General features: G+C 35.2%; 1 protein-coding gene across 1 annotated transcript in view; it reads right to left on the bottom strand.

Moving 5' to 3' along the window:
• The window catches only part of LOC118742463 (probable DNA replication complex GINS protein PSF3), a 27,017-nt gene extending 8,616 nt beyond the window's left edge, over window positions 1-18,401 (bottom strand). The window contains exon 1 of the mRNA XM_036474551.1: window positions 16,324-18,401. Within this exon, the coding sequence (XP_036330444.1) occupies window positions 16,324-16,722 (399 nt within the window). The 5' untranslated portion in view covers window positions 16,723-18,401. The remainder of the gene's footprint in view (window positions 1-16,323) is intronic.
• Between the last annotated feature and the right edge of the window lie 1,165 nt (window positions 18,402-19,566).

Here is a 19,566-nt window from a genome sequence, read left to right as displayed (position 1 = left end):
ATTATTATTATTATTATTATTATTATTATTATTATTATTATTATTATGTATTTACAATTCTTAAGAAACGCAGGAGGCATTGAAGGCGAGTAAATCAAATAGATGTTTAGTTCGTACACCGAAATTTAAGTACTAAATAGCTGATATACTTTAGTAAGCAAAGGAAAATGCGTCGTTTCATCGAGTCGGCGGCAGACAAACAGAGTACGCGTTCCACCGGCACAGCCATAAGGATCAGGTTGATATCACCCATACCCGCGGGTCGCAGTTATTGTAATTACAAATTTCAGGTGTTACTTTGGTTACCTTTGTACTTTCTATGAGTATTAAGGCTCGTCTACATATACACAACTTTCGCGTCGATTTGCTGTTCGCCTCGCTCCTCAAAACAGTGCATTTGTCAACATTCAACTTTTCAATAAGAAACGTAATTTATTTTTTTATTGTAAAAATATGTGATTTATAAAAAGTATATTCAAAGAAAATTTAAAAGCAATGGCTGTGGAGCTAGGATATTTAAGGGCAGCTAAAGTTTTGTAGCGATACATGGCGCAATAAGCAGGTGAATTAATAAAACAGCTTTTTTACTTATACAAAATTATAAAGGCAAATTTTCAAGTAAGATCGTGTTAAATCATTATAATAGGGCAATTCTAGCCACTGTCCTAAAACTCACCACAGTCTTTCGAAATAGTCTGTCAAACCGACGACAACACCAACGCAACGCCAAAGTTGTATGTAAACGGGCCTTAAAAATATATTTTTTATTTTTAAAACAATAAAAACTATAAAAACTTAATGTTTTTTGGTCCCCCATTGCATTTCTGGGGTTATTGACGGACCCATAAAATATAGCTGCTATGGAGAATTGGCTAAACAAATATTGGGTAATATTATTGGGAGTCTCCTGAAGAAAACCAGAGCTTTCCGATCGAAAAATATTGGTTTAAAATTTACAAATCATGCATTTTTAGATTGTATAGAAAAACATAATCGTAATTTTCAACTTTAAGGTCGTGTTTACAACTTTGGCCGTTTGCCTTAGTACTCCCAGGTGGCCCGCACCACGGAACGAGCCTATGGTCCCATAGATCATAAATCCGGCACTGCCGCTGAGTGCAAATAAGTATGTGATACCTAAAGATACTAAAAGAATTCAAGTACAATCCGCATGTGGCACAGAAGTATGTAACAACAGAAAATTTTAAAAGTATTAATACAAACTTTAATCTTTTTATTATGTGTTATTATTTGTTTGACGCATTTTATGCATTTACATAGATATGCATGTACGTATGAACTTTTCCAAAAGCAATCACATGCTATACAGATGTGAATAGACGAGGCGTATATAGCCCTCAAAAAGCATTCTTCTCGGTAAACATTTTTTTCCCATACATTTAAATATGCATACATATCTATGCACATTAGGGTGGTCCAAAAATGCATGTGAAAAATAAAGTCTAAAATTTTAACCTCCTAGGATTGTTCTATACCGATAACAAATATACCCATATTTTTTATTTTGAAATCAGAGAATATTTAGAGGTCACTCAAAGCGCCCAAAGTTTTCCATGTATTTTATATGGGGAAAAGCAACTTTTCGTATAAATGGTATAGAATTCTTAAAAATTAATATTTTTCTATCGGAAAACTCTGTTTACCTGCAGGAGATTCCCAATAATAATACCCAATTGTTAATTAATTTAACCACCGTCCGCCAAAAACCCACAAAAACCCCGAAAAATGCAATGGGGCGGACCAATAAGAAATCGTTAGTATTAAAAAATGGTTAAATAAACAATTGGATATTATTATTGAAAATCTTCTGATGACAACAAGGGCTTTCCGATCGAAAAATATTTATTTTCAAGAATTCTATACCATTTCTACGAAAAGTTGTTTTTTTTTTTTATATAAAAATACATGGAAAACTTTGAGCGCTTTGAACGACCTCTAAATATTTTTTGATTTCAAAATAAAAAAACACGGGTATAGTTTTTTTCGATATAGAACAATCCTAGGGGGTGTGAGCATTACAAGCATTACTTTACTGTTTTTGGACCACCCTAATGTGCATACCGAGAAAAAAGTTCGAAGCCCCTGAGTCTTAAAGTATTTTTGCAAGGTAATTACAAAAAAAAATCGCCGAACGTAGGGTCACGTTTTTCCATCTTCGTCGTATTTTCGGCATTTACTGTTTGAAATTATTAAAAAAAAACTTTTATTGCGGAATGTAGGTGTCACCGAAAAATTTAAAAATTCGGCGAAAACAATTTAAAATTGCCTTGCAAAAATACTTTACACTCAAGGGTGCACGGAGAACTTTTTTTGTTTGCTTGTAAGGTGATACGGTCTAATGTATATACATAAATACATATGTATAGTATGTGCACATGACTTATTTCGTGTCATTTTTTTTTTTTTAATTTTTGGCACAATCGCCCAACCGTCGTCTGCTCCATTTTAATTTTTGTACCTTCCCACTAATCCTATTTTTTTCTTTTTTGGTTTTATCGCTCTTTTTGTCATGTGCTGCTTGCTAAGCTCACGTTTTTTGCAATTCTCAGGCCATATATGCATACAAACATACATTCATACATATTCAAATCCGAATGGACATAACAAATAATTTATATTTTTTTGTAGTTTGTTGTTTTCTAAGGTTTTTGGTTTGCAGACCACTTGGCAAGTTGCTAAGTGAAGCGTTAGAAATTAAATAAAACAAATACAACTTTTTATGATGAACACCACACAATTTTGCTTTAAGTTTTGTCGTTTTGCTTTAAGTTAAGTGGTTGTGCATACATACATATGTATGTACCTACCCAGTGGGAAAAGCAGTAATGCATTACATGCGTGATAAATTGTGTAATATATTTCTTATGAGTTCTCGACTCTATTACTGTTAACTATGCAATCAACATTCTTATGTATCCAAAAGGTCCCAAAAATTTATTATTAAATCACATTCATTTCTCGACTCAACGTAAAGCAAAATCGACATTACTTTGGACATCGCCGCGGGGAAGAAATGCATTTTCGAATGTGAAAAAGGTTGTTTTACTGATTATTTTTTCGATTACTATACATTACATTTTCCCATTGGGTACGTGTGTAAGTCTTTAAGAGAATTCATGCTTTTGACACAAATGCACGTATGTATGTATGTTTATATCGAAATGCTTATGACAAAATGAATATACAAGTACATACTAAGTGTACACACACTACTTATTTCTATATTTACTTAACATAATCGTTACGCTCGAGTACACCGGAAATAGAAAAAAATATATACATTTAAAAAATAAAAGAAATTTACCTAAAGAAAAACGTTTTATTATTCATGAGGCTGATCTTTCGCAAAAATGCACAAGAAATTTCCAATTTACAGCTACAGAACCTTGCTACAAGTAAACACAAAATTATTTGTTTTTGTTAAAAATACATTTCATTTCTCTTCTGGGGTGCAAATTTGCGTATACCTGCCAGGAATTTCATATTTCGAACAGTGCGTGAGAAACTGCAACTAACAAAGTCTAATTGGCATCAAAGGTAGTTATCCCTTGGTACACCTACTAGCACCTTCCGGCACAGTTGTTCCCAACCTTTTCCAACTGGCGACCCAATCATCCCTATCGTGAAACCTCTAGGGTCCATAATAAAATTAATAACAGATTGGCGCTTGCATAATGTGTAAGTGTTTGGGCGAGATTCACCTCCGATTTATGGTGTGCGCCTTGATGTTGTTACACGGAGAAGAGGTTTTACGCCGACTACGAACGGCGCACATAGGGGTATTTGAACGATTTAGGCGGCCATAAACCAATTTGACAAAATTTTTTTAGAAAGATCGTGACGGCTTTAAGTTAATCTTTTGATTTCTGCATGGTATTCTTAAAATGTAGTGATGGATCCGCATACAGGAGTTAATAATTAATTTAAGTGTTAAATATTCTTAAACATTTTATTAACGAGTAGTTTTTTTTAATTTTTGATGAAAACTGCTTTAGGTCGTAGACTCATGTAAAATCGGTAATTTCGTTTGACAAATAATAGACTGGCACTTATGCATGTTAGTGTTTGGCCGAGCTTCTCCTCCGATTTGAGTTATCACACAAATCGGAGGGATCTACAGTTTTACGCCGACTCCGAGCGGCGATTGTATTTTTATGAGAAGCTGTTTTTCATGGCAGAAATATACTCGGCGGTTTGCCATTGCCTAGAGGGCGACCGATGAATCGACCAATGCCGGGACTAGTATAGGCCAAAAGAATCGGCATCGGCTGGTTTTGACCGATTCTTAAATGAAGTTATGTTATTTAGTTATTTGATTATGTTTTTCTTTTATTATTAAAAAAAGTTTATAAAAGCATTTGCTCTTGATATGAATTTAATTCAGGAGTACACAACAACGCGTTCAGAAAGTGCAATCGCAACAGTTCCTCAGCTGTTGCGCCTTCTGAACGTGCCCATTCATACATACATACATGCCAGGGTTGTTGCGAATGTTCGCATTCCCATTCGCAACCGCGGAACTTCCACATAAATTTTAACATTCGCATTCGCTTTCGCATTCGCAATAATCAATGCGGAGCTTTTACGAATGCGAATATTGTGCAAGTGCCCCAAAAAATATATAAAAACACGTGTTTAAACAGCGATATTGCCATGATGCTAGATTGTGAAGATGAAAGTCAGGAGGATACATCCGAAATTTGCAACCCCGATGCAATTCTCGAATCATTGAACCGCAAAAAAACTGAAGTCCTCTCACCTGGTGCAGCGTCAATCGAAAAGAATTTACCATTTTGTAAAGTTTCAAGTTTTTCAAGTTTGTCGCCTCGAGCGAGTACATAGTTATTTAATGGCGCAGGTTTGATTTACGACCCGTTAGGAAACAGGCTGTAACCCGAAAAAGCCGCAAAATTACTTTTTCTTATACCATGTCCCCACCAAAAAGTTAACCATCTCGAATCGAACTTAACCACCTCACTAACTATTGCTGTCCACACTGCGATTTAAGGTTTATAAAACAGTACAAATGTAAAGAACAGTGTTCGGACTTCCAAAAATCGATTCAGGACTAAATTCCTGCAAAAATCGGAGCAAAAACAAAATTTCCGTATTAAATTGAATTTTTGTTTCTGACATTAATTGTTTGACTAAAATATTTTCTATTCATGCAAAATAAGTACGCGAGGCAATGTAAGTATATGTTACAATTTAGGTAATTTTTAGCATTTTCTATATAGTAGAACGTATTTAACACTTAATTTTTAAAAAAGCAAATCTTTTCTACTTTATATAAATTTCATGTTACATATATTTTGAAATGTGAAATGGTTAAGTGCTGTCATTTTTATATGGCGAAACTACGCTAAATCAAGTGGGTTATCGGGATAACCAACTCAATAGCCATAACTACGTGGTTAGCTCCGGTGGGGACATGGTATTAAATACAATGTTCCAATTTTTTAATTTAAGTACTAAATGAAAATAATATTAAAAATTACTAAATTTTCCATTTTTTACCTAAATCACCTAATGTACTCACCAAACAATATTTCTTAAAATACAGTGAAAGGTCATATAGACGGACGCTCTAATAAGCGGATACATTCTAGGGAACGAACAATTTTTGGTTTTTTTCCATACAAAATGCTCTCCCATACACGGACTTTCCGATAAACGGGCGCGGACACTCAAAAATGTCCAGTTATGAAAAAAAAACTCTCCCATAAGCGCACGCGAAGCTCTAACAAGCGGTCAATTTTGTTTTGTTTTTCAGTCAAATGTTGACTCTTGCGCTTCTACATATGTATATGTACACAAGAACATAGCCCATATTCAAAAATATTTTCTTTTCTAGAAAAAGTGTTGCCTTTTCGTTGCCAATGGGCAATGAGCATTGTCAGTAGGAAAGAAAACGCAATAAATTTGAATTTATTTTTAATTGACCCTGTTTCTGTCTATTAAAGAATAAATATTATTTTAATTTAGAAACCCGCAATTTCAATTTTTTAAGTATGAGTTTGTATTTTATTTTTTGCGAAATTCCTATAAGCGGACATCTCTCATAGGTGGACAAAAAAGGTGACCTTCGGTGTCCGCATATTGGAGCTTTCACTGTATTTGACATCCGCATTCGCATCCGCGGATGTCTAAAATTCCACATTCGCAACATCCCTAATACATACATATGTAAAAATTCATGCCAGTACTATTTAACTTCGTGAAATTAATTGCATGGTGTGGGTTAGTTTACAGTTAGTGAAAGTATGTATGCTTACAAACATCCACTACATACATAAACTGTTCGGCCAAATCAAATTACCCACTAAAATCAACAAAATTGATGCATGAAATAAACAGATAATTAAATTCCCACACCAATAAATATATAAGTAGGTTTATATATGAATTTATATGTAGAGGAAATCCGATAAGTACGGCTAGTAATCGTAAAAGTTGATATACATACTCTGTATTGCTATAACAGTTATGCAGAAAAATAATAAATAACATTCAACAATTTTTGTCGAGCTAGACGACGTGTTTAAAGAAAAAATTATGTGAAAAAACAACAACATTATTTTTCATTGAAACATGGCCTCTAGCTCAATAAAAATTGTTAAATGTAATTGTTATTAAGCCAGAACGAAAAACGACACTGGAGATGGCACAAAGCCGAAACCGGTTTGTCTCCAAACCAAATTTGACAAGGGATGACGGAAAATCGTCAACATCGACGATATACATTTTTTCTGGGGGAACTTATTACTGTGAAACCTTCTAAAGTCACTTAAGTTGTTTTAATAAAATGCCACAGATATGTATGTATGTAAGAGTGAAAAGTTGCTAAGTCCCAATTCAAAAATTGTGCAGGAGAGGAAAAAAACTTCTAAAGCCATTTTCTTCAAGTATTTCGCAAAACTTTGAATACAGCATTTTGACTGTTTAAAGCAAAGCAAAACTCCATACGCACCAGAGGAATTCGATCTTTATCAAAAGATTTTGTACTATTTTCGACTTATCGAAATTACGGAGTTTTTTTTGGACTTAGCAAATTTTCGTTTCATTGAATATAAACGAGAAAACATAAAACAAGGATGTTTATCCTTTTCAAAACGATGCATTGTTAATTTCTCTAGCCTCCTGTATCAAAATATGAGTTTTCATAAAAAAGCGGACTTAGCAACTTTTCACTCTAAGCTAGCGATATGTATGTTGCGTTTGTTTGGAGCTTCAAACAATTAATTTGCAACAACTTTTAAAACAGCAATGTTTGGTCAAGTTCGCATTCCAAATATCGACCTTTGACTATATACATACATATGTAAGTAAGTAAGTTCTATTCAGACAAATGCAATCGCGATTCATTAAGGTATTTTCTTGGCCGTGAAAGTCTAACTCAAAACATGCATACATGCATACATATACATATGTACTTAAACAGCATATAGCCAATGGGGCGTTAGACAGGCCGGCTTCTTTAGATATCATTTCATTGTAAGCTACATTAATAACATTTTACGTCAACTAGTAAAAAGTGAATGCATCTCCATATACACCGGATTGTTATACGAACAGTGGGGGAATTCCGGCTACGCCGTGAGGACGTAGAGACGTCGAACGCGCATCCTGTGCTACTTTCCGGCATTGGCCAAACAAAGACTAAAGGATGTTAGTTTTTCTGCACTCAATGCTTTAAGCAAAAGAAATTCCTTAAATAAAAGCAAATCGTCTACCAGAAAGCTTTCGTTAGGGAAGCCTGCAGTTTTTTTTTTTTTGGCTTTCAGAGTTAGTGCCGCTTCACACGTTCCGGTTTCCGACTACCCCGGTTAGCCGGCGCAAAATCTATGAAACCGGGCATCGCTTTGTGTGAAAGCCGTAAGAACTACACATATATATGGTGAATTCCAAAACGTCAAAATACAAAGCATTAGTCTCTTTTATTTCTAAACCACACTAGAAGAAGAAGTCTAACTTGCGCCCGGTAATCGGAAAGTCTAAAAAGGCACTGCCTCCATATTCGGGATATTAAATGAGGTCGCAGCACCCAAATTCTTTACTACCCCGAAAAGTGTAGACTGAACCCTGATTAGAAAACCCAACCAGTGAGGTCAAATTTGGTATGGCATCGACTACGAAAGTGCCAATTGTATCTTCCTCTTCAGAAGGAAGATCGTGAGTGCAGAACATTGAGCCTATAACACTGGGTTGAAGCACACCTGCTGAACTTTCATAGAGTCGGAATGTTCCATACTTTGTTTCACAAAGAAGTAGCGATTTTTTAGATAAGCCTGAATAAATATATAGGGTGGTATTATCACTTGCGAAGCGAATGAATTTGGCGAAGCGAATAGTTTGGCGAACGCAACTAAATAGTGTTCGCCCGCACCAGCTTGTGCAGGTTCTTTGCATAGCGAACAGTCTTAATGCCTTCTCTGCCTCCTAGTTCGCTTCGCCAAGTTCATTGGCTTCGCCAAATTCATTGGCTTCGCAAGTGATAATACCACCCTTAATAGTTTGTAGGGATGGTGGTTTTGATTTTATAGAGGAGTCCTTCGTGCCAGACACGGTCAAAAGCTTGAGAAATATCGAGAAATACATGAGTCAGATAAGTGATGCTCTTCTGAGGTGATTGCTTAAGTAAACTACTTGTAATTAAGTCATATCCAGTGGCTTTTCTGGTTAAATTTTCGTATTGCCTTAGTAAATTCAAGTATGGGTGAGTCCATTTGGAAAGTATAACCCAAAGAATTTTTTACGATTTCCATTGTATTGGGTGGACGTTCGATATTATGAGGTGTGAATACCGTTATGTACATTTGTACATATGTGGCTTCTCTGAATCAGTTTTTTGGCCCTTTCATTAGTTTCTTTTCTTATTGCGGACTCAGACAGCTTGTTGGACACAACTTTATGAGACTTCGCATTCTATGCGATCTCTTGATTATTTTTGATCAATGGGCAAACATATGTACATATCAGAACAGAACAAAGGTTTTTTTCTTGGCTGCGAAAATTTTATATTTGGGTACATATTTATTTATAGCTGAATAAATTATGCGATTGTTTGTCGGACAACATTACCGTTCGCTCGATAAGATTAGGCACGTTCAATCAACACGTAGGGAAAAACGTGCGTAGTCACTTGACTAATATTTGATGACATTTACGTTTGTAGTACTCGTTCGTATGTATGTATGCGACATCGAAAATGTCTTACATAGTAAAATATTTTTTATGCTGACTGTTGTATTTTTATAGTCATTTTCCTACACCCGGCATTTATACATATAAATTTATGAATTTCGAATATCATCTACTCTCTTCTTACTGAAATAATTGCATAGATCAAAAAGCGGAATTTTTCAAGAGACGCGTTTAAAGTTTTCAAGCTTCTTCTAAAATGGGAAAAAAGATATCCATCATTGTCTCAAAAAATTCGTTTTTTGAGTTGTGACTTTTTAGCAAATATATTTGTTTGTAGATAAATACATGTTCATATGTATAAAGATGCTTTGTGGGGGAGAATGATCTACACATGTATGTATGTATATATGTAGAAACATTTGCATTCTGAGTATATTTTTAGCTACATACTTTTCAAATCATCGTTTGTCATTTGCAGCCGCAGCATCCAGTCAACTCTTTTACTTCAATCAATGTATCCATATACATAAGTATATAAATATGTATGTATGTATATTAGGGCGGGTCAATTTGTATGGGAGAGTTTTTTTCCGACTATGCGCGTATAGCACAGAAGGATTCTACGTGTAATTCTAAGCGGTCTAAAATCAATTTAGAGTTTGCTAAATTGCAAAAATAAGTTTCTTAGCATTTTTCTGTAGTGTCGTAAAGATATGTGCTTAAGTTTTGTATAAAAACATAGTGTAAACGGTTTTTTGGTATTAGGTATCCATTTCTGCGCTTATCTTCTTCTTAAAACTTCCACCAGAGTGCGCAACAGTGATAATTTTCACCTTTTCTTCGAAACATATTTTTTTTGCAATTTGGCTAACTCCAAAAAAGACAAAAAGAAAATTACCCACCGTAATGTAGATACATATCGTCGTTTAAAGTACAAAACCGCGTATCAGGAAAATGCAAAACCTCGTATGTTAGGTTGCCAAAATTTTATAGCAGAGAGGAAAACTTGTCTTATTTCAAAACGGTCCTTTTTTATCCCTAATTATCTTTTCTTCTTAAGTAATGATATTTTAGTATGAACGGATAAGGGCTTGATTGCCAGTTGCTTCAGGTGAGCAAATATCTTTTTTGGCACAAATGTCAGTAATGAGATTTTTCAGAACCACGATACGCGGTTTTGAATTTTAAACGACGATATGTACCTTTTGTTTCATATATGCGTGCTGCTATTCGGCATTCTTTACATTCCATCGAATATCTGGCTTTTATTTAAAATAAGTAGCGTTGTATTTTTTGTGAAAAAAAGATTTGTTGATGAGTTTCTACACACAAACAAATAAATAATTACAGCGCAAATTTGCTGAAGTTGGCACTCTGAGCAATAAAATATGTACATACATAGCACGCTCAGGCACACACTAGATCTCTGCATGGGTTGATTTTAATAGGCCCGTCAGAATGGGTACTTGTACGTACCAATACATCAAGACCGGAAAAGTATGCGAAGGCAGTGGCGTACGTAACGTAGAGATAGGCCACAATGAAGGTGTTGCGTCTGCAAACAAAACTCAGCTGTTCCTTATGGCCGCGTACTTGGGGTTTACACAAGTCAATTTTGCAGGTACAATAGCAAAACATTCACACTTATTTTGCTAATATATTTACACTTCTCTTGATGTCTTCGTCACGGTCTCTGGCTTTTCGAAGATAGTTAATTGTCTGGACGCCTACTTTACCCAAACAATGAGTCAATTAGTACATATTCTCAATTGTCTTGCCTTGTGTAAACGCAAAGTTAAACAACTGTCAGCAGTGACGAACTTACGTGCGTCAAAAGTTGAGTGTTGACCAACGTTCGTTGAGTCCGTCGACGCAAGGGTTGCCAATCTGACGCTCTCTATGCAAACACATACAGTCTACTCAACTGCCAGTTTCATCCTTGAGCGGAACGTACACAAAGTACCCATTCTGACGGGGCCATAACTTCCAGCCAAACAGAGTACAGTAGATTTGGAGCATGATAGATTTAAGGCAGTGTCATACGATTGGTACGTTTGTACAGATTTATACATTTTTTTTATATTGGGCTATTGGTACAAAATAAAAAAAAATGGGACGCACAATTTAGTTGTAGTCACACGATTGGACGTGGCACAAAGGTCAATGACACTATTGAAATAAATATTAATACGCCACAATAAAATTGACGAATACATATTTTGTTCAAGTGAGCTGCTACAGCTATGCAATGTCACTGTCCAGTTTTCGGAAATACTAATAAATTGTTAAAACTCGCCATTTTCTTGTTAACACTGAATTAATGGACCATGTGAGCTCGTACGGATCACCCAAGCTAATGTAACCTATGTACGCTTCTCAAAGAAAAAAAACCTTGTGGCGTGCGGAGCTATAATTTGAATGAATTTATGCAGATGTCTGATACATACATATGTACATAAGTACATATACATGGCTACACATAAAACAATAAAAGAGCACGCCTCTTCCAGACCTTTTTAGACCAAAATTCATAAAAAATAAAGAAGACTTTAACTGCTTTATAAACCGAAAACTTTTATGAAAATGTCACTTTATAGAGCTCTCTAAACCTATTTTATTTATTATGAAGAAGGCCATTAGTGTTCCAAAACAAAACAAAAGTTAAAATCCTTAAAGTTTCTAGAAAATAGTGAGAGCAAGCAAAGCAGCTGAAATAGCCAGAGAATGAAAAAAGTGTATGGGATTATATTTAAAAAACCGAAATGCAAACTGCATACAGTTGCGGTCACAATAATAACATAACAATGCTTGCAACTTATGTGGAGTTATTTATTTTTAAAAAAATTTCATTAAAAAAAATATTAAGAAATTTTTCAAAGCTTGTACAAGTTTCACAAATATTGATCAAATTTCGAAAAATTCTATCCAAATATCAAACTTTTTATCTAGAATTTGTAGAAAATTAACTAAGTTTCAAGTCGCTAAAGATTACCCTTCATTTTTAGATTTTTTTTTTTTGGCGAGGGTCTTTAGCATTCCATATAAAAATTAATTTTGTTAATGCTAACGCATGGAATAAAATGCTTAACACCCTCGGCAAAAAAAGATTCTAAAAAATCAACGGTAAATTTTAGCGATTTGAAACTTCCACTTTATTATACAAAAATTAATGGGCTATAGAAATCTGAAATGGGCTAAAAATTCCAGACATGAAGTTGGAAATTTTGATGAAATTTGATTAATTTTTGTGAACTTTGTGCAAGCTTTGAAATTGTTATTTACGTGATTTCTGTTATAGATTGAATTTTAATATGATCAAATATTATTTTAAACGAAAACTATTAAAAATAAATAAACAAACAAGAGATCATTTTGAATTTGATGCTATTATTTTGACCGCAGCTGTATGTACATGCTAGATTTGTGGTTTTTAGCAGGAATATATGTTATATTTCCGACTCTGAAAAATGCGCACATACTTATGTATATACTTTCATATATACAGACTCCAATTTGCTCTCAAAATGTAGAAAGATCTCACCGTCGCTGAAATGCAGTGGCGACCAGATATATGTATGTAAGTGGCCATTATCAGACATTAGTATGTTCGTTAAAATTTCATGGAATGTTCCGTTAAGTTACACCGTGTAATCCACACTTTGATTTTAGTGAGTTGGCACGACAAAACAAAGTATCTCCTGTCATGACACTAACAATCAGAGCATAAGCGTCTTGGCACCCACTTCACTGTTGACAGTGACAAGTTGACTTCGTTTATTTGGGAGCCCGCATTAACACCAATTAAATGTTACACGAACCAGGGGTCGGATATTGATCTTACCAAGTAGGAGTGTGTACTCTAAAAACTTCAAGATCGCCGCACAGTGTGTTCCGATTTTTCTGGATTTTATTATCTGTTATAGAAGAACTAATGCTTAGGAATGAAGGAAACTGGAAAATCGCATAGATGAGAATACCCACTAAACTAAGGGGCGGAAATGGTAAATGTTAACGTATTTGAATGAAATTCGTTTGTGTTCAAGCCAGAAAGTTATAAATATGAAAGATGGTCAAAATCAGCCTACTGCCCCATACAAAAACCACTTTTTCTTAAAGCGGATAACATCGGTCACATCTGGCTTCTACTATAGCGGGTATGAAAGTTCACCAATCCAAATCATTTGTCATTACTAGACAAAATTACTGCATATATAATTCCAGTAAAATCGGATCACGATTAAGTACTACTTTTTGCGGCAGCTTAAATGCGAATCGGTCAATGTGAAGCGTTCAGTCTGTGGAAGATTAACACAAGACCAGCAGCTTCTAGCACCTGGAACTTGTTTCAACGGCTCATTGGCGCACGTTGGTGCAAAGTAGTAAGGCTCCGCTGACCATATAAAAACGCGATATTTCAGAAACTACTCAGAAACACTTGTTTAAAAAACCAATTTATTTGAAATGGATAAGAGTGCGTTCACACAGAAAGCCGAGCGGCGCCGAGCGAAGGAAAGGTATTGGTGGGGAAAAAATGCATTTTCGAATGTGGAAAGGGTTGTTTTACTGCATATTTTTTCGCTTGCTATACATTACATTTTCCCACTGGACTGTATCAAAAAAGTTACCTTAAATGAAAAACGGCTAAAATATTTGCTCAATTTGCTGCAAAAAAATATATAAATTAATTTAAAATCAAAAAATGTTTGCTTTCAACTCCAAAACGATTCTGAAAATCTTTCTGTTGTATTAACACTTTCATGTGTGTAGATATATTAATTTGAAAGCTTCGCTCCGCTCGGATCGTACCTTTAAAGAAAAATGAAAAATGTCCTATATGAAATGTGTATCCTTTAATGTCCTTAAAATTGAGAGGTATATAGTTTGTTCGCCATTTTTGCTTAAAATTATTCGTAGAATTTAAATTTGCTATACACTTTCTTCGAAAGTTTTGCTCCGCCCTAATACTTACACATAAGTTATTTCGGTCAAAAGGGAGGAATTTGGTATGGTATACGTATCGAATTTCGCAAAAAAAAAATCTGGGACACCCTAATTTATTAATTTAATTCATATGTATGTATGTAAGCATGAGCGCTGAAAGCGACAACACCTGAAAAACTTAGTGTGCAGTTCTACATTAAGGCAGATGGATGTTTGTTTCGGTAATTCGCATTAAATTGTTAAAGTCACAATTTCTAAAACCAAAAAGGCTTAACTCTTTCGTAACTGTTTGATTTCAATTATAAATAAGTGTCATAATTTTTTAATTCAACCATAATGAGCAGGTGTGCTACCATTATTTGAGATTAATAAAAAAAATACTCAGCGGAAATTTCCAAGATAATAAAACAAATTTGAATAAATTGCGTTAAGAGTTTTATTATTGCTTGCGATTAGATAAAAATCCTTTTAAGACATAATAAATCCAAACTTCTGTGATTTCTAGGCAAATGATTAATTGAACTTTAGAGGGACTTTCACTAAAAGCACGGTAGTTAATTTCCAGTAAGCTGCATTAGCAAGCAGTAAGTATGGCCAAAAATTTTATTTTATACTCTTTCGCAAAGTAAATTTCTTAATCCAGCTATACCAAATTGGTGAAAAATTGCGTTGCAAAATTTTCTTCCAGTACTTATTTACAGACATCCGACAAAGAGGGGCTCGTCTAATATTTTCCTTAAATTTAAAAGACTTTCATTCTATTTTTATGGTGCAAAACAAATTTGTGTGGATTTAAGATTGATCACGTCACGTCGGTAATGTGTTGAAAGAAATTCGAATTCTGTTAAAATTGAAGAAATACGCATTTGGAAATTAATTTTAGTCAACAACATAAAAATATGTATTTAAATCTGCGGCAAAAACAAGTACTGATGCATACGAAATCGTTACTAATTTTGTACTAAGTATATATTGACATATATACATACATATGTATAAGTAGATATGTATGTACATAATGTATGACATATAATAACGCAGTGTACTTAGAAAAAATTTAATAAAAAAACATACAGCAATGTTCACGAAAATAGCACCGCGAAGTATTGACAACTTTCGACAGTTAGTTTCCTTTTATTTAGTTTTAATAGTTTTTTTTTCTTTTTAACTCCGCATTTAGGCACCATAGGATAGCTGGCGAAATTTCGCAAAGTCATATACAAAAAATTTTGTTGACTACAAGCTTTTCCACTGTAATAAATAAAATAATACAAATTTTTATAAAATTAAAAAATGGTGGTGGCTAGACACTATATTAATATGATGTGCAATAAATAATTTATTATTTTTAAATATTGTGAACTAGTTTAAGATTGCTTAGTTATTTCAATGACTTAAGTCCACTGCTTTTTTATTGAAAGTACTAAATAGGTACATATTTAAAAAAAAAAAAAGAAAAAAGAAACACTTAATAATATGTATGCAGAAAGGTAAGAGATAAACTAGCATTGTGTTTATTTATATGTACATATATGTACATATGTACATATGTGCATAGGTATTCACTGCATTTAGGGAGCACATTGAGCGCACGAAGGACTAAATTGCTGCTTTTTGAATTACATAAACAATAAAGGAAAGAAATTGTGTGCGTGTATAAAAACCGCTTATTACTCGTATAATTGTGCATGGGCGTGTTGGTGGGTGGACACTTTTAGGACTTATGTAGATATATCATGCTTGAAAATCGATAGACCTTGCAAAGTTGGTAGGGAAACGAGGAAACGTTTTTAATTCGTCGGTAATCAGTTGTATGTACATACATACGTGATATATATATTTATATAGACACGTACATATATCACAAAACGTGAATTAACTCAAAATGTGTCCTTTTCGATATTAGATACATATACATAGGTACACATATTAAAACTGTATACAATTTATATGTATGTAAGTATGTGCGTACTTATGCATTTACTTTCGACCAAATATAAAGCAATATATCATTTTATGTAATGTGGTGGAAAAAAGCACTCCTTTCATCATACAACTATTATTATTTTTTTTTTTTTTTGAGAAATGGCAAAATTTTAGTTACTTCATTTTTGTAAAACGTGTGCGATAAGAACCTATTAGTACCAAATGCAACAGTCACACGTTCAACGACCGCTTTTTGCCACCAATTACACGGCCATATTCACACGCACTCACCTCAGCGGCAATTTTATCCTGCAGCTCTTTACCGGTGTGCCCATACTTCGAACGATCATCCAACCAGACATTTTTATTGTAGAACGTTTGCTGTTTTGCCTCCGTTAAGTTGGTGGCGCTGCTGCTTGCCGAATTGTTGTTGTCACTAATGTCGGTGGGGGTGTTGTCGTTGTTGCTGCTGCTGCTGCTGCTATTAGCACTGCCGTTTATTGCTGGCGACGCTTTGCTATTTTTCTTGCCGTTAACACCGTTGCCATTCGTTGATTCATCCAAATTATCGGCCAAATTTAAAGCAGTCGCCTTACCACGTTTACTCACAAATCCATCAACCAGTAACGCATTTAAATGGGAGTTTTTGAACAACCACAAATTTTTTATTGAAGATGACCTATTAATCATTATTTTTTCACACAACACTTGGGTCCAGCAAAAACGGACTTTGAGAATAGCTTTTGCTGCTTTTAGTTTTTTACTTTTATACAAAGGAAAAACTGTCAAAAAGTGTGTGGGAAGATTTTTTCTATTTTCCGATTTCTACTGTCTTCAGCGAGTTTGACTTTTCCTAATTTTTTTCTTCTTTTTTCTGTGTTCGCAAACACCAGTTTGCACAACTCTATCAGTTGTCTTTCGCTTACTTTTGTGTCACTTTTAACTCTATGAATTTTAACTATTTCACAAATCTGGTATTTCTCTTGAAATTTAATCGAGTTTTTTCTCTTCAAAAAAATTTATTTTTTCCCCAATTTGCTAAGCACACGCTTCAATTGCACTCCTTGCACAATACTTGGCTGCTTTTGCTGCGTTGGAACAAACAAGCGTTCACATTGGCTTTTCACGAACTACTGAACGGCCGGGTGAACTCTTGGCGCTCTTGTATCTGCCGAAAGAAAGAAGCAAAAAAGTGGGCTGCCTGGTATACTCGAAATGGGTGAATGCTAGTTGGTTTGGCCGTCGGCCAGTGTTGCCACACATCCACTTTTCCTACCAAACCTGGTAGGTTTATTTCCATTTGGTAGGTTAGTAGGCTAGATTGCATTTTGGTAGGTTCCGTGACAATAATAATTGTTTGCGAAGAATAGAAAATATGTATCTGAAAACATCCTCTCAATTGGAGCTCACATCTCTGCAATGTCATCAACCAGACTACAAGCATGATTTAATAATTATTATTGAATCATGGACTACAAGGGCGTTTTATACCGGTCAGAGACTTTATGGTAAGACTTAGGGAATATCACCCAAAACTAATGTATTGTTCTTTCGATACGGTAGTAAAACCCGTTGTTATAGATGTGGTACTGGCTTGATGGCCAAAAGATAATCAAGTAAACGCGGGTGCCACCTTGAGCAAGCTGCATCGACTGGTCCGCGTGGCCATCACATGAGCTATACGCACCTGTTCTAAGGATGCCCTTGATATGATTACAGGCATTCCTACTCTGTCTATTCTGATTGAAAGCCTGCTGGAGCGCCCTACGGCTGCCCACTGCGATCAGCACGAATAGTGGAGATCTTCGGCATTATTTGGATGTTCTCCAGCCATTTATGGATGATCCCGAGTTATCCTCCTATAAACCCTACAAGGTCAGACTTCCTGAAAGGGTGTGCTGTGAAGTGATAATAACTATGATTGATGAAGGGTCCCAGGTAAATATGGTATACCGACGGATCGAAGATGGACGATGGGAGTACTGTGGCAGGTGCACTTGGACTAAACCGTATTCCAAGCAGAAGTTTTCGCAATCGAAGTCTGTGTTCGGGAATGTCTTCGTAGAAGCTTTAAAGGTCTTAGACTCTTTTAGAATGGCCTCAAGGCTTTTGAATAGCCTTAAAACTCTTTTGAACCACCTGGGAGCCCACAGTAGCGTAACGCTGGGTGCGTTCCGGGACATGAAGGGTTTGAAGGCATCGAAAGGACTTACTGTCTCGCAAAGCGTGGATCCCAAAAGCGCTTGCATTGTCCCGAGCCTTTAGTGGGCTGGTGGAGAAAAGCCCATAGCATATTCTAAATATTTGACTGCCCGGGTATCACGAAGGTACACCTTGGGGAACGATAGACTTCTCCAAACAAAATTTGGAGCAAGGCGATCTCCATTCTGCTTAACTTCTTAAATATATGTGTAAAGAGAGTAATATACATGTATAAGTTTGTACAGTAAAATGAATTGTTATACGCAGTTAATTTGTTTTTATTTTACTAGCTCTCTTTTAGTTTTATAGCGTTTTATTTTCTCGAAATAATGTTGCATTTATTCTGCCCTGCGCCAGGACTGTCAAGTTTTCGGGTTCTTTTCTCAGCATCTTCACCTTTATATTGCGTGCTCTTTCTTTAAAATGCTGCACTCTGATAATGTTGCCATATACGGGATGAAATTTTTTTCGAGAAAAGGAAGCGCCATTACTAAATCTTATTTTATCTAAATTTTTAATGAACTTGATGTTGAAAAAAATATTAATCTAAAAAAAAATTGGTAGGTTTTGGTTGGTTTTGGTAGGAAAAAAAATTTGTCCGTGGCACCCCTGCTGTCGGCACCGATGAGACATTTTGCAGGCATGACTAGCGCTATGACTATGTGTGCATTGTTATACATATGTACATACATACATATGTACATATGTACATAATTGGGCGAGCACACCGCGCTGTATCAGTTGATTTGGTTCAATGTTTCTGCCTTTCACATTTACCTCGCTACCCCCATACATTATGTACGGTGTGTGTATGGTTGTGCACTTTTCCCACCAAATACTATGGGCTGCGCTCATGCTCGCTCACAGACCAGCTGCTCTTGTTGCTAAAGACCTCTGAGTTTGCGTTTTCGTTCCTACGTTTTGCTCCTAAGCACCACTATATGCCAGTATATACATATGTAAGTATTTCGTACATATGTATGTATCTATGCATTATACTATATACCAAATGTCTCTTAAAGGGCGCTCTCTGCAGCATAAGCATAATCTGATTATAGCACTGAGCGGGGCTCCCGACATACCATGGATGTGAGTGAATGTGCCGAGTGTTGTTTGCGCAAGAGTTTTTTCGATTGGAGACGTTGGAGGCAAAACAAAAATTTAAAAGTTCATTGGTTATCCTCTAATTAGAAATGTAACTTTAGCGCTTTTGTTTGATTTAACAACGAAAATGCAAAAAGAAGTTGTAGCATACCTTTAGGAGCCAAAAATCCATTTCAAATTAATATTTTTATTGGGCTCGGCCACAATTGCTTAGGCCGTTACAGCACC

Source organism: Rhagoletis pomonella, unplaced genomic scaffold (assembly GCF_013731165.1).
Source record: "Rhagoletis pomonella isolate Grant_MI unplaced genomic scaffold, Rhpom_1.0 Rhpom_scaffold_00007, whole genome shotgun sequence".
NCBI lineage: Eukaryota > Metazoa > Arthropoda > Insecta > Diptera > Tephritidae > Rhagoletis > Rhagoletis pomonella.
Note: the sequence above shows the minus strand (reverse complement) of the source record. Positions and strands in the feature narration are given on the sequence as shown.